This window comes from Cladophialophora immunda (genome assembly GCF_000835495.1).
Source record: "Cladophialophora immunda strain CBS 83496 unplaced genomic scaffold supercont1.3, whole genome shotgun sequence".
Taxonomy (NCBI): Eukaryota; Fungi; Ascomycota; class Eurotiomycetes; order Chaetothyriales; family Herpotrichiellaceae; genus Cladophialophora; species Cladophialophora immunda.
Window position 1 is genome coordinate 4136440 of NW_015622543.1, and position 14972 is coordinate 4151411.

Sequence of the window (14972 nt, forward strand, 5' to 3'; positions counted from 1 at the left end):
GCTTTGTGTGGGACAGCACATGCAATCGCAGACCGCATCTCGCTAGGCACAACATCCATGCACTCCTCAGACAGCGAGTGATCTGTCTCCCACGTCGAAGGCCTTTAGTTGTCTCTGGAGTGTGTACCCCGTGCGCCACAAGGATTGGAGATTCTGGGCTCATTTGCAAGCCTGGGTGTTCGGGAAATCCAAGTCCGTGACATGACCACCAACCAGTCTTATCTCAGAGCGCAGATTTCACAGCTGACTTGGTCCTCCCACGGCTTGCACCTGGATTTGCCCGAAACTCAGCCTTTCAGCTCGACGACCTCGAGTCGTTGTCCCATCAACGACAATGCTGGGGCTCTCCTTCCGCCGTGTATCTTTGTAGCTGACCGCGTAATACGAGTATTCTGCGGTGATCCTATATATTTTGAACTGGGAGAGACACTGAAATCGCCATGCCTAAAGATAGAACGACACCTCCAACAGCAGGCAAGGTCAGATTGGGTGAGCGCCAGTTAAAGGATCGTCGATATCGGATCTGCAGGCCGTTGGAAATCTAGACCAGGGGTTACAGGGGGTGTTCTTCATCGTGGAGGGGTTTAGCTGAAAAGGGCCATCCCGTACCTCGGTGCTGACCGTGGCCGCGGGAAAGCAGTGCACTATCAATCTCAATACTCCACCGAATTACCCCTACGGCAAAGTACAACACCAACACTGAAGACCTGGTGCAGTGAAACCATCATCACAACCAGTGGCTCCAGTGAACCGAGGATGCCGCATCCGAGGATAACGATTCCCCAGCATCAGCCTCGCCTTACTCCGCATCGACAAGCCGACAACACGCCACGGCGCGAAGACAGAGCTCTAACATAGATAAAATGGGCTGGAGGTAAGATACTCCTGAGAAGGCCAGTCAGTCTACAGCTCCTCTCCAGTTCTTTGCCCAATTGCTTCCCGACCTAATCGCCACGATGAATTTCGAGCTCCCCTCCGATCTTCAAGACTACATCTCGCGCATCGACGCATTCATTAAGGACAAGATCCTCCCGCTCCAGCACAAGGACGACAACAACCGCTTCTTTGACCACCGCCGCGAATCTTCACGGACGCAATGGGACAACCAAGGCCTGCCAACGCATGAGTGGGAGAACCTGCTCCGGCAAGCAAAAAAACTGGCCGACGAAGCAGGATTCTACCGATTCGGGTTCCCCAAAGAATTTGGCGGTGCCGGCAGTGAGCACCAGAACCTGTACATGTGTGCCATCCGGTACCATTTGTCGTCCCACCCAATCTATGGAGGCGGCGTAAGCCTGGCCAACGACCTGCAGAATGAACACAGTGTCGTCGGCAACAATCCATTCATCATCATGATGCATCACTATGGCACCAAGGAGCAGCAGAACAAGTACATCCCCGCCAGCATCAATGGCGAGTTCAGATCCACATTTGGCTTGACCGAGATCTATCACGGCTCTGACGCAACCCACATGGACACCACGGCCAAGCCTATCACGCTGCCCAACGGCGAGCCTGGCTACGAGATCAACGGCAACAAGAAGTGGCAGACCGGCATGCACGCCGCTACGCACTCTCTGGTCTTTGCACGAACCTCTGGCCAGAACGGATCGCCCAAGGGCATTACCGCCTTCATCGTCCCGACAAACACGCCAGGCTTCAAAGTCGCTTCGTACGAGTGGACCCTCAACATGCCGACCGATCACGCAACCGTGCTCTTTGACAAGGTCCAAGTTCCTGCCTCAGCGATCCTTGGGCCGGTCGACAACGGCCTAGCCATCGCCCAGACATTCACGCACGAGAACCGCATTCGACAGGCGGCTTCCAGCTGCGGCGCGGCTCGGTACTGCATCGAGCGCAGCGTCGAGTACGCGAAGAAGCGGACCGTGTTCGGGAAACCGCTCTCGTCAAACCAAGCCATTCAATGGCCGCTTGTCGAGCTCTCCACCCAGGCCGAGATGCTCAGACTTTTGATCCTCCGTACCGCCGTGGAAATGGACCAGGTCACAGCGGCATGCAAGGCCAACGGTAGCGCACCGTGGATTGCCATCGAGAAGCAACTCGGCCACAAGATTGGCATGTGCAACTACTACGCCAACCGCCTGTGCTGCGAGTCCGCAGATCGTGCGATCCAGATCCACGGCGGAGTGGGCTACTCGCGACACTACCCCTTCGAACACATCTGGAGACACTTCAGGAGGTATCGGATCACTGAGGGCAGTGAGGAAGTGCAGATCCGCAAAGTCGCCGCGTATTTGTTCGGATACAAGACGACGGGGGTAGAGGACAAGAAGTCCGAGGCGAAATTGTAAATGCTGGCCAAAATGATCTGGTATAAGGGAATGAATGCAATTGTTTATTCTTCAGCCGCCTCTATAAGGGGGTGGGTTCGTCGTGCTTTTGACTCTATTTTTTCAACATACGTCTTCAATGACCAGCTTCTCGCCGCTGGGTTCGCCCAGGTCGATCTTCAGCTTCCGCCCAAAGAGCTCGAGGAGCATCTCGAAGCACACCTTGGTGATGGCCGGATCGTACCTGCCCTTGCTCAACTCGTCCCGGACAAAAGCATGCTGCGCCCCGCACACCTCGTAGAACGAAAACTCGACGCCCTTCTCGTGCAGCGTCTTTCTGATCAAATCCCGGCCCTCGGGCGGGACGTGGTTGTCGCTCTTGCCGAAGATCATGACCAGCTCCCCTTTGATGTCGCCCGCCCTCTTCAGGGAGTCGTCGTTCTTCCCCTCCCCGAGGCTGTGGCTGTGGATATCCGTGGCGAAGAAGCACAGGGCGGCTTTGACTCTCTGGTCCAAGGCGCACCGATACGCGAGGTGGCCACCGAGACACATGCCCGTGGCGCCGATCTTGCCGTTGCACGTCTTCAGGCCCAGCAACAGCGAGACAGCCAGCCCTGCGTCCTCGTCGTACGCGGCGACCTTCTTGGTGATTTTCCACTCGTTCCCCGCATCGGTGCCGGGACCGTCGTAGGCGAGCGGCTCGGGCCCGGTGAATTCGTGGTACGACGACGGTGCCGCGACGATGTAGCCTTGGCCGGCGATTTGGCGGGCGAAGCGGGAGACGGGGCCGGTCACTGCAGGTGAAAAAGAGTGTCTCAGTCTACAGAGGGGATGCTTCGGTCATGTATCCCCGAGATCCGTCCGTTGGAGAGGAGGGGAACAATGTTGCTTTACCTTGGTAGATTTCCGAGAACACAACAACACCAGGAAACTTTGCACCTGGGTACCCAGGGATGGTGGGATGGAAGAGGAAGATTCCTTTATTTTGTAATTGATTGTTCAGCCTGGATTCGCATTGGAGCCTTTCGAGGTGGCGGGAGCCATACGCATTGAACCCTCTCCTGCCGCCTTGGTCGGCACATCTTTGTATGATTCTTCAATGAGCATGTTGCTGGTTCCTCGACGAGTCTTCGGGTTGATCTAGTAGGGTGTTTGGGAGTTGAGGCCGGCTGTGAAGTGAACAAGGAAGAAGTTGGTTGAAATGGAGGGGCTGTAGGGATGGATGTATAAACAAAGCCTGGATGTGGGGGACGTGGTTGAGGTGGCGTGAGGTTTCCAACAGGCCTAAAGAAAATCCACCTCTAACATTTCGTCAATGAAACTATGACAAACCGTCCTACTCCTTATTCATCCTTCGGCCAGAGCTCGCAACTGAGTTCCGCATGTCTTCCTTCCTCACTGGATCCGGGCTATATATTGTCGATAGGGACAGATATCATTCTTGAACCGAACTGAGCACGGCCGTCATCTTGCGCCCTCCTGAGACCACGATCCTCCCAACTCCAGAAGAAGTATGGACGCTCCACGCCCAGTAGGAAAGCTTCCTTTCCAGTTTGAGGCCCCAAACTCTTTCAATGGATTGATGGTATCCTCGTAGGTGGTCCATGTTCTCGTACCCAAACGCCATATCACCTGTGTTTCGGCGCTGTATCGTTCTTCAACCCACGGATGCAGACATCAAACATGCCATTCGTCATAACTGCGAGGATAGAAATGCACCTGCATTCAAGCCCCGGACGCGAATCTCTTTCAACGCGTCGCCGTGCCATGGCCGCAACGCGGCAGAGCAGGCGGGCCACAAGCTGATTTGCCACACCAGAGATGGCCGTGGCTCTGCTCACCATGTAAGTCTGGAAAGCCTCGTCCCGGTTCAGAGCATGGCGGGCTCGAAGAAGGAGGTGATGGTATTAAATGGTGACCGACGAACAACCGAGCTAGGTGAAGGTCTAGCCTGTGTATGGAATGAAAATCTTTGAGGAGAGGAGGAAGAGAGCGACATTCTACCTCACCCTGCGGAGAGATAACACAATTTGCCAGCATTGGGCGCAAACAGTGAATGCCCCGGCCCAGCCGCACTGTTGAAGTGAAGTTCTGCCGCACACCCTGTATCACCGGTCGTCGCTCTTCACTCGACTCTCAATCGAACCTTTCCTTTCATGACCTCATCCTCCATTGACAGATCAGCTTCAATGGAGATCGATATGGCGGTCCCAAAGGTTGAAGAGGAAGACTACGGTAAGACTGTCCCCTGTACCATCGACGCCTATTGACAAAGTCAGAGCTTCTCTCTGGGATCGAGCAATATGAACCGCCCTCATCGGCATTGTTAGCACAAACCACATTCGTTTCAGTCTCTATCAAACTCGATCCGGCCTTGTTCGTCAACTTTAGCGCCATTCAGGAGCACCTCGATCGCATCTGCGTTCTCGCCGACCTCGTCCGCGCTGTGCATACCACTATCGACCAACACGAAGCCAGAATCCAGCACGAATTGTCGGAGCTCTGGAGCGACAATCCCGACATCCGCAAGCGTGGCCTCCGAGGTGGCACGGCGCGCAAGCAACGCAAGATCATCGGCAGATATGTCCGCATCACAACCGTGGACCGCGAACTCGCCGGGCGTCGATTGGAGGTGGAAAAGATCGACTACCTTGGCCGCAACCGCGTCGCGGGACTGCGCGGGTTGAGGAAGATGTTTGAAGAAGCATTTTGTTTCCTCCGCGACCAGCAACACAAATGTGAGGATATCGTTCGGTGTGGAGAGACTTTGATGTACGGGGTTACGACGCCCTTGGTGCTCACCCACCTAGCGAGCGTGGACGACGTGTTCACAGCAGGAAATCTCGAACAGATGGAGGACATCGGCGAGATGTTGGACACCTTCGATGAAGAGTACGACACATTCTTGTAGAGGAGAATTTGAGGACTACGACTGCCGCGGCAGCATCGCGTTGACATCCCATTGGCATGGCATAGGATATGTCTATTTGTACGCCGTGAAAGATCCCAGCTTGTGGCAAACACAACATCGCGACTCATAGCAATGATTGATTGAGACAATGAAATATCTGTCTAACCACCAATACAAGCCAGACTCCTTGTCCTTGACGGACCATGCATAGTGTGTGCTGCCGTTTCGTGCTGTGAGGACTGAGCCCAATGCTCAACATCCGGGTATCAGACGAGGCTGAGGTGAAGCTGTGCCGGGCCGCCGTCTTCACGATTCGATCGCCTCACAGGTCACATTTTGATCAGAATATGACGGATCAGTCTTTGCTACAACTGTGTCCATCTTTCCCGTCCCTTGGCAAGAGAGACCAGTGCGCAATCACTCCGCCGGTGACGGATCAGGCACATCGCAACTGCCCGCCGCCAAGGCCAGATCAACCGCGACCACTTGCTCAGGGTATAAATATCTCCTCCCTTTTCCCCCTCTTCTCCCTTTCTTTTTCCTTTTCTTTCTTCATACTTACCTTGTTCGAGCATCTTGAGCACAAGCAGTCGAGATGTTGCACGGATATCGACTCCATGGCACATCGGAGCCGGTGACTGTGCTGGAAGCACCTTCGGGACTTCCGCGAGCGCAATTTTTGTCCTTTTCCGCCTTTTCATCATTGTTCTTTGCCTTGAGCAAAGCTTTGGAGAAGAGCTCATGTTGACTGAGGGACGGTTCTGGGATGGTCGTCCCGTTGGTCTTCCATCACGAGGGAAACATGGTGCAACTCCTCACTTCAAGTGCTTCACCGGGCTCAGGACTTCATGGACCCGCAACCACTGACATACTTCTCACAACATCCATCGGTCGGGGGATGTTGTCTGTTTGAGACTCACAACTGGCTGAGTCGTCTCCCGTCCCTGACTATGCAAGCTAACGAGGTTTCTAGGGTACGACAACACTGTCCTCCGAGTCCTTTCTTACTCTCGTACCTCGACCTGATTCCATTCGGTCACTAGTCAGCATTTCCACGCACGCCGCCCCTTGCGACGGAATGAGAAAGTGACAGCAGCCGTATTGGTCTCGATGGCCCAGCCACCCGCTTCAGATTTCGCACTAGATACCCTTTTGAGAGCGAGAGGAAGAGGAGGAAGTCAGACTTGAGTTTTCAAAAAGACGCTTTTGCGGCCGCCTGAGCGGATATCATCACTCCATGCCGCGACTGATCACTGATCGGGACCACCCAGGCCTAGTTGTCACGGCTTGATGACCACCTGCATTTGCCCCTGTGAGCGAATCAATACCACGACATCGTCGGGCCTTGCCCAACCCTTCATTCCTCTCGGGCCCAAGCGAGAGCCGACAGTCAGGCCTTCAATGCAAGACTGATCCTGGAATCAAGCAGCGTGCAGAATCAGCGCCGAGTACATATACGAGTGAAAAAGGACAGGTTCGATGCTGACACAGACTATCGCATGCAGGAGTTGGGGGCCAGTTGTCGGTGCTTCGGTACACCCTCGTAAGCGCTTCCAGAATTTTTGTGGCTTATTACCTACTATCTGAGAGATCATCCGAACTGGCAGTGTCCTACCGAGTCTGGCAAGTTGTACTTCTTATTGGCGTGTTCGACGATCACCCTATCAGTCAGTGCTTACACTAGAGCTTTGATGGAGGTGGTGGCGGTCGGGTCGACGACAGGCCTGGCAGCAAACCTCATGGACAAGCTTATGAGATTCCTCGAGCTGAAGAGGAGGATTCACACAGGGGAACGACATACACAGGAAGCTGGATAACAGAAGCCGGGGATCTTGTGGGAGGTACACTCGCGCACTGTGGATGGAGGCGCCGCTTGCTCCGCAAATCATGGGAATTCAACCGGATCACAACGCGGGGAAGAGCCGAGATTCCCCAGTGACAAAAAAAAAGACAACTGCTTATGTACTTGCTGACGGCCAATCGTTCCCGCTTGTCAACAGAGCTATGGGCGTTGTCCAAGCTCTCGATCTGACACGAAGGAATGTAACATCTTGCTTTTATGCACAGGTCGGGCCCCCTAGGGTACCTCTACCTCGCAATGGTACCTTAGAAATCCATGTGGGACGGCGTCAGGGGAACTATCTACCCGAGGTCGAGTCAATGCGGCCGTCTGTGAACCGGTCAGCGAAGAGATCTGGGAGTTGCAGGCCCTGGAAACACGGTCAAGCGCCGAGTAAGCAGGCACGACTCAGTTCTCGAGGTATAAATTGGAAAGGCTTAATTCAACAGTATCTCCTGCCAGTGCTGCAATCCCCCGAACATTCATCGCTAGTACACAATAAAGGCAGAAAAGATGGCAACGGAGATCCCAGCACTAGTATCCTATCCGGCTGAGCCCACCACTCTGGCCCCGGACTGGCGATTTGAAAACATCAAAATAATATCACGGGGCCCCAAAGAACATGAGCTCAAGATCCGGATGGTGGCGACGGGCATCTGTCACTCAGATATCGCGGTCGCCTCGATTCCGGGACAGCTGCTTGGAATCAAGTTCCCCAAGGTGCTGGGCCACGAAGGTGCAGGCGTCGTCGAAGAGGTTGGCCCAGGCGTGACTGTGGCCAAAGTCGGGGATCCGGTGTTGCTGTCATACAGCTATTGCAACAACTGCGACCTCTGCAACAGCCAGCAGCAGCCGTACTGTTCGTCGTGGCAGCTCCTCAACATCTTTGGCGAATCGGGCATCTTCGAGACGACTAAGGGAGAAGAATTGCCCGCCAAATTCTTTGGGCAATCGAGCTTCGCCGCGACGAGCATCGTCGGCGAGGGGAGCGTGGTCAACGTCAAGGACCTGATCAAAAGCACCGACGACCTGAAGCTGCTGGCGCCCATGGGGTGCGGCTTGATGACCGGGTCGGGGGCCATCATGAACGGCGCCTCGGCCAAACCACACGACATCGTGCTGGTGACGGGGATTGGCGCAGTCGGGCTCGGGGCCGTCATGGCGGCCAAGATCGCGGGTTGCAAGGAGGTCATCGCCGTCGACCGGGTGGCGCATCGACTAGAGACCGCCAAGGAGCTGGGGGCGACAAAGGCACTGGACACGTCGACCATGGACAGCAGCAGCAGTATTGCCGAGAACATCCAGAAGCTGGTCGAGGGCCAGCGCATCTCCATCATCATCGAGACCACGGGGGCGGTCCCCGTCGTCCAGGAGTGCATCAAGGCCTTGGGACGACACGGCCGACTGATCCAGCTGGGCGTCCCGCGCCCCGGGTCCCAGATCACCCTCCCGCTGTCCGAGTTCTTCGGCGCCAACAAGTCGTTCGAGTGCCACTACCTGGGCAACACGACGGGCCAGGCATGGATCCCGGTTATGATCCAGTGGTGGCGCGAGGGCAGGTTCCCGATCGAGAAGATCGTCAAGACGTTCCCGGCCAAGGACGCGCTGCTGGCGCTGCAGGGCATGGAGGATGGGAGCGCGATCAAACCCGTTCTCCTGTGGTAGGGGTGTGTAGCTAGGACGACCCAAAGATTAGAATCTTCCAAACAACGGGTGAAAATGACGATTACACTAATTCCCTGTCTTTCTTCTATTCCTCTTTTGGAGTTTGTTCGATCTATTATTATGGCATCGAGTCCGCCCGGATCGCAGTGATGGCCGCCACGACCTCGTCCACGTTCCAACCCTCCTGCAGCCCTTTGCGGAGGATATCAACCTCGCTCTCGGGCGCCATCCCGCCCGGCGCCGGCGGCCGGCGATCGAGGTTCGTGGGGAAGGGGTACCCACTGCCCATGGCACTCAAGAGGGCCTGGACTCTCGTCACGCAGCCAGTGGCACCACTCCTCACCTCGGTCCCTCCTCGATTTCCGCCTTGTTCGTCCTCGGCATACATCTTCCTCACCTCATCCCAACACCGGGCGATGATGGCGAGGGAATCGATGCTCTCCATGGTCCGCCCAAAGGCGCTGCTGACCTGCAACAGGTTGGCGGAGCGGTGGACGTCCGGGGTGCGATTCTCGCCCGCGGCGTGGAAGAGGGCCGGGTTGAAGAAGACGGCGTCGCCCGCGCGCAGGGGCAGGCTGACCCAGTGGGCGGCGAAGAAGGCCTGGAACTCGGGGAGGCGGTAGGCCATGAACCCCGGCGCGAACAGCTGCGAGAAGGGCAGGAACCGCGTCGGCCCGCTGGCCAGGGGCATGTCCGAGTGCGCGACCGCGCCCTGCAGCGTCAGCAGCGCCGAGGCCGTCTGTGTCGCGGCCGGGAACTGCGCGCAGGCCTCGGCGGTCTGGAAGCCCAGGTGGTAGTCGCGGTGCGGGACCTGGGGTTTCCCGCCCGGGTGCACGACGTTGACCTGCGCGGTGATCTGGTAGCCCGGCCCCAGCCACGCCGCGCACACGGCCGCCAGGTACGGGTTGGCGTAGTAGCGGGCGAACGAGGCCGGGTCGCGCAGCGCGTGTTTCTGGAACGAGTTCCAGATGCGCGCGTTGCTGCCGCTGGCCGCGAAGTGGTCGCCCTTCTTTTTGCTGGGGGCGACGGCCGAACCAGAATCAGCATCAGCGCCAGCGCCAGCAGCAGCGTCCGCGGCGGACGGCTCGCTTTCAGAGGCGATGATGGCCGCAAACACCTCGTTGACTCGTTCCAGCAGCGCCCGGTCCCGGTAGAAGTCGCGGAGCACCATCACCCCGGGCCCCGAGAGGAGGATGTGGTGCCATTCGTCCTGCAGGGCGTCGATGTAGCTCCCGTCTGCCAATCTCGCATCGCCATCCGCCGGCAGGTCGTAGATGGGGATGTTGGATGTGACGGTCGCCGCGTGCGGGTACGTCTCTCGGCTGGTCGACTGGGAGCACAGGGTCTCGAAGGCGGAGAGGGACGGCGGCTGGGACAGCGAGTACAGCCTCTTGGGCACTCGGGCGTGAGGTGATGAATTGAATGAAGATGACCCGTTGACACCATTGGGGCCAGAATGCCCGTTCGTCAGGCCGGCGGGTGAGGGTGCTGAGCTGGAATCCATCACGGTTGCGATGAGAAGACCAGGAGGAGTCGGTCCAGGCTTTTCACCTCCTCAACACTGTTTCGTCCGCTCGTTCGTCCCGTCAATTCGTGTCCGATCAATGCAGCCCTTGCCTTGGAGATCTCTGACGAGAGCGTTAAACGCAACAATGTCCCTCTTCTTCTAGCCCTGCGCGGCCTTTCCCCCCAGGATATTATGTTTCTGTCTTACCTTCCGTCTCTTGATTTTCTGATGACCGAATATTCTCTCGCAAGGACGACCAGGACAGGGGAATTGGTTTCACGTCAAAAGTTTCATATAATACATCACCTCTCATGCACGCCCGCAAGGTGCGGAGAACCTCCAACGTCTGTTCCGGTGGAACAAATCTCTCACTCAAGGATTTGGCCATCGCAAAAGGGAATCTTCTCGCCGATGCCTCCCCTATGCGGAAGACCAGTCCAGCTACTCGGTACACCAACAAGTCGTGCCCTCAAACTTAGTCCTAATGCAATTGGAATGGAAGTCCAGTTAGACCCTGCGGCGGAGAAAAGAAATGGAGCATGTGCAGAGAGATTCGCGACAACTCATTCTCGTCATTCGCTATCAAAACAACACCCACTGCGTCTGTCTGATCAGTCATCTATAAACATTGATATACACCCGCATCGGCACCATAAGACAGGGCTCGCTAGCCAACTCATATTCAAAATTCTATGTTTCTTTTCGCACATTGCTGCTCCCGTGGTCCATCAAACGGCACCTAATGCCTCCAGCGCATCCAGAGCAAAAGCCAACCACTGAATCCCAGAAGAAGAAACGAACAGAAACATGAACCGCGTGTTGTTACAATTCCTCCTCGACCCATCGAAGACCTCCGTCGACTCGGATGCCGTCCTTGACCCACGGCAATTCTCGGATCTCGGCCAACGGTCGCCGCCTCGTGTTCCTCTTCAGCAAACCATCCACACACTCATGAGCACCTTCAAATTCGGCACCTTTAACGGGATCCCATTCTCCGTCTTCATCGCCATACTTATACCACGCCCACTCACACCGCGCAATCCTGTGTGGTGTCCGTGCACGAAGAACGGCCGGGTCGCCACGCGCCCCCGGGAGAGGATCAAAGGGCAATCGGCCCTCCATTAGTGCGTAAAGCAACACTCCGAGTGCCCAGGCGTCAGTTTGTCGTCCGTCGTAGGGTTGCCCCATTAATATTTCCGGCGCGGCGTAATCTTCACTTCCACAGCGCGTGGTGAGAAGGGGACTCTCCGGCGGCTCGGGAATGCGGCGTGACAGCCCCAGGTCGGTCAGCGTCACCACCGCGCGATCGAGGGTTTGCCAGTTGGACACATCCGGGTGGACACGCACCGGGATGTTAAGGAGCACATCTGCATTTTGTTAGCACGGAGAAGGAGAGTGGAATCTTCCATCGACTCACTTTCCAGCTTAATGTCCCGATGAACAATGAACTTTTGGTGAAGATATCGCACCGCCGAGACCAGCTCGGAGAATATCCTTCGGACTAATGATGGTGTCAGGACCTCGCGGTGTTTGGATGCGACATCGAACAAGTCTCCGCCGGGACAGTAATTCATGACAAGCAGAGCACGGGCGTTGTCATCATTGCCGAATGCTTTCAGGTGGACTAGTGATGGGTGTTGGATGGCTTTCAACAAGTCCACCTCTCGTTTGAGCCCAACCTCGATCCTCTCTGCATCCGCCCCGCCGGCGGGACCATGTTCTACGACTTTGACAGCCACCAGTCGCCTTGACCGAGCTCGGACGCCAGCCATATTTATGCTGTCTTGCCGGTAGTCGACATTGTCCTTGCGATCATTATCGACTTGCCGCACGGCCAAGTAGACCTTGCTGAAAGTCCCCTGGCCGAGCATTCGGATCGCTTCGTAGGATCTCGGCTCTCCTGTGGAAATGCTCCGCGCGTTGAAGATTTCGAGTTTGGGGCGTTTGGCAGCGGGTTCGTCTTCATGACTCCTTTCTATCTTGATTGTCGGCTGTGGCGGGGTGAGTGGTCTGACAATGGACTTGCTCAATCTTCTCTGCAGACCGAGGTATTCTTCTCGATGCATAGATGTCGGAGACTCTGTGATTTCGAGGGGCGCCCCCGTGCTTGACACGGCAATGTTTCGGGGTTTTGGCACGGCCACAGGGTCTGGCACATAATCACTGACACTTCTAGTGCGCGTGTGTTCGGCAGCAAGGGCCTGGCCATCTGATGTACCTGGACGTGAGGGAGGAGAAGATCTCAAACCTGGATAACCTTTGCTTCGACGAGGAGTTGTGGGTGACGGCAAAACGGGAGGGGGCAATGCTTCAGCTTTGGCGGAAGATATAGAGGAGCCACGGGACCTGGTCCTTGCCAGCGAAAGCGCCTTCCACGACTCGAATGCCGCCATTGTTGGCGAAGGCAGAGGAGTAATGTCCAGCATCGCGGCGATCTGGGGCGAAGAGATGACTGTACCAGGAGAGACAGAGCCGGCCGAAGAATGAAGGTGAGCTCGGATACTAGGAACTCGACGCGGTATACTTGCGGCAGAAGCACTGGATCGCAGTCGGGACTCCGAATCCATCGACTGGGTGGAGCTGCTACGTTTGGGACCTCCCACATCCGTTCGTATATGAAGACCACTCAAGAGATGCGCTGCATCATGGTGAATGCGCAGCGAATCGGGCGGCGAGATGTTGAGTTGTGCATTGTGAGAGACTGCTTGCTGATTTGCATTGGCTAGAAACCCCCGTTCATTACTGTTTTTATAGAGTGCCTGGTCCAATGGATTGATTCCTGAAGTTGGGAGGGGTGGTGTCAACAAGATACGGTCGTCAGCCCAGGTGTGGACTTCGGAGGAGGAAGACTGTCTCTCAGCCGATCCATTCTCGCGCGTTTCTTGTAAGTGAAGATGGTGGGGATGGGGACGAGAGGAGGTCGAGGGCGCAGGCCGGGAGTCTGCCATGTTTTGTATTCCTGAGTCTTTACCCAAGGGCGGGCAGTCGCCTCACTAGCAAGATCATGAGAGGTTGGGAAGGAGGGGAAGGTTGCTTCTTTGGGTGAAGCTGGTCATGCTCATGATATCAGGTTCGGAGTCCGTAACTGCGAGTGTGAGTGTGAGTGTGTATATGGGAGAGGAGGACCTCGCGAGGTCAGCATAGTCTTCACGGAATTGGGGATATGAGTTTGCCGCTAATTGTCAGCAGTAACAACTCCGGCGGCGATAGTCAGAGAGCAAGGTTCGAGGGAGTGGGCGACGAGTCCCTGCATCCAGAAACCGGTCGCAGGAAGGGAGAGAGGGCGGGCGAAAAGGTCGAGGCGTGCCAGGTTCCCAGCCACGGTGCGGGTTGAAACACTTTCGCATCGCGTCGGGGGGGCGGGACAAAGCCACACGAGACAATGTCCACGAAGGGCAACTTTGACGAGCGGCCACAGCACCAATCAGAGCCACGGATATCTCACGTGAATTACAGACAACGCTAAACCTATTCAGTCGTTGCCCGATTGCCCAGCGCTGGAGCCACCAGGACCAGGACCAGACACAGCCAGGACCCGGTGCTTCTGACACTGGAGATCTTATTCTCGATCTGTCGCTACCACGAATCAAGCCAATGAAACCCCGTCCCATCAAAGCGGTCAATAAACGTCGTACGTCCCCACGTTAATTGTCCCACCTGCCGAACTCTCCCGGCCAGAATCGCGCAAGGACCACGAGATCGAGCGGAGGCGAGATTATGTTTCGCTAGGGCATTTGATCAGCGACAGTGTCAGCTCTGTTCCTGACGGTTCGCTCGCAACTATGTGCTAAATAATGATCATGTCAATTGCAGTACGAGTCGATAAGAGTGAGAATACATTGGCCAAAAATACTCAAGCAAGGTGAGACATAACATGGAGTAGCAGGATCAGGCCCTATCATCGTCGCGCCTCTGTCTTCCCAACCGTCAATGGCATCCTGAGAAAGGATCTCTCTGGATACTGGTAACCTTCGATTGCCATGTTGAATGACGACGATGCCTCCTGGTGCCCGTGGGTGCTGTAGGCCCGTGGCTGTTGCGAACCTCAGATTCTCGATCGCTGCTCCTCACCTCCAAAGTTGACACCAATTGACCTCAGCCGACTGACTGTCTCCGCGAGATGTGGCCCTGACTTTGTCAGCGTAGTGTTTGATGAAGAGCCCCAAAGGATATACCAGAGCCACTGTGCTCATTGGCTTCGACCACTTCAAAGACTGGAGAATGAAGACATGGCAACACGGTAGCTGCCCCTTCGGCGCCACTGTCGGCCCCGAATGTCCTATTTGATCATTAGTAACCTATGAACTTGTTCCAGGACCTCGAACCGTACGCATTCATATCAATAATGTTGACCTTGATGCGGTAACTCCCAGGTTGAGTGATCTTGAGACCTGGAAACGTCGCGTACGCAATCGTTGGCCGCTCGCCATCCTGTTCCTCGTCGATTGTATGTATCGAATCCGCTCGGCTCCCACACAAGAGACCCTCACGAGGAGGGGCCAGGCTTTCTTGCATATCCGGTGATGTAAGAGATAGGAAAACCCATATTCCGCTCAGATCGGGCAGTGTAAAGGCTTCTCCATTTTCACGCTTGTCGTCCGCCAATGGTGGTGGCCCCGAGAATGTAACCACGAGGGGGGTCCCAAGTGTAACACCTGCTGCGACTCGTGACGGCGGTGCAACAGCGAGTTCCATCTGGAGTACCAAATGACCGCCGCGGGGAATGCGGCCCAAGCACAACTAAGATGTGCAATAGAT

At 56.0% G+C, this 14972-nt stretch overlaps 7 protein-coding genes across 7 annotated transcripts; 3 read left to right on the forward strand and 4 right to left on the reverse strand.

Annotated features, from left to right (window-relative positions):
- Positions 1–749: 749 nt before the first annotated feature.
- On the forward strand, positions 750–2506 carry PV07_05843 (uncharacterized protein). The gene has a single exon (XM_016392764.1). The coding sequence runs from the start codon at positions 957–959 to the stop codon at positions 2310–2312; it is 1356 nt and encodes a 451-aa protein (XP_016250283.1). The 5' UTR covers positions 750–956; the 3' UTR covers positions 2313–2506.
- On the reverse strand, positions 2329–3529 carry PV07_05844 (uncharacterized protein). Its single transcript, XM_016392765.1, has 3 exons — positions 3338–3529; positions 3186–3269; positions 2329–3085 (listed from the first exon to the last, which is right to left on the reverse strand). Exons 1-3 carry the CDS (start codon positions 3396–3398, stop codon positions 2415–2417), a joined length of 816 nt encoding a protein of 271 aa, XP_016250284.1. The 5' UTR covers positions 3399–3529; the 3' UTR covers positions 2329–2414.
- A 684-nt stretch (positions 3530–4213) lies between these two features.
- Positions 4214–5362, forward strand: PV07_05845 (uncharacterized protein). Its single transcript, XM_016392766.1, has 2 exons — positions 4214–4526; positions 4571–5362. The coding sequence occupies exons 1-2, from the start codon at positions 4448–4450 to the stop codon at positions 5200–5202; spliced, it is 711 nt and encodes a 236-aa protein (XP_016250285.1). The 5' UTR covers positions 4214–4447; the 3' UTR covers positions 5203–5362.
- A 2193-nt stretch (positions 5363–7555) lies between these two features.
- On the forward strand, positions 7556–8707 carry PV07_05846 (uncharacterized protein; the record flags this gene model as incomplete). Its single annotated transcript, XM_016392767.1, has 1 exon — positions 7556–8707. The coding sequence occupies one exon, from the start codon at positions 7556–7558 to the stop codon at positions 8705–8707; it is 1152 nt and encodes a 383-aa protein (XP_016250286.1).
- Positions 8708–8755: 48 nt separating this feature from the next.
- On the reverse strand, positions 8756–10490 carry PV07_05847 (uncharacterized protein). The gene has a single exon (XM_016392768.1). The coding sequence runs from the start codon at positions 10209–10211 to the stop codon at positions 8826–8828; it is 1386 nt and encodes a 461-aa protein (XP_016250287.1). The 5' UTR covers positions 10212–10490; the 3' UTR covers positions 8756–8825.
- Positions 10491–10766: 276 nt separating this feature from the next.
- Positions 10767–13532, reverse strand: PV07_05848 (uncharacterized protein). Its single transcript, XM_016392769.1, has 2 exons — positions 11632–13532; positions 10767–11581 (listed from the first exon to the last, which is right to left on the reverse strand). The coding sequence occupies exons 1-2, from the start codon at positions 13160–13162 to the stop codon at positions 11037–11039; spliced, it is 2076 nt and encodes a 691-aa protein (XP_016250288.1). The 5' UTR covers positions 13163–13532; the 3' UTR covers positions 10767–11036.
- A 727-nt stretch (positions 13533–14259) lies between these two features.
- PV07_05849 (uncharacterized protein) lies at positions 14260–14931 on the reverse strand (the record flags this gene model as incomplete). The annotated part of the gene is made up of 3 exons (XM_016392770.1): positions 14545–14931; positions 14390–14493; positions 14260–14342 (listed from the first exon to the last, which is right to left on the reverse strand). The coding sequence occupies exons 1-3, from the start codon at positions 14907–14909 to the stop codon at positions 14260–14262; spliced, it is 552 nt and encodes a 183-aa protein (XP_016250289.1). The 5' UTR covers positions 14910–14931.
- Between the last annotated feature and the right edge of the window lie 41 nt (positions 14932–14972).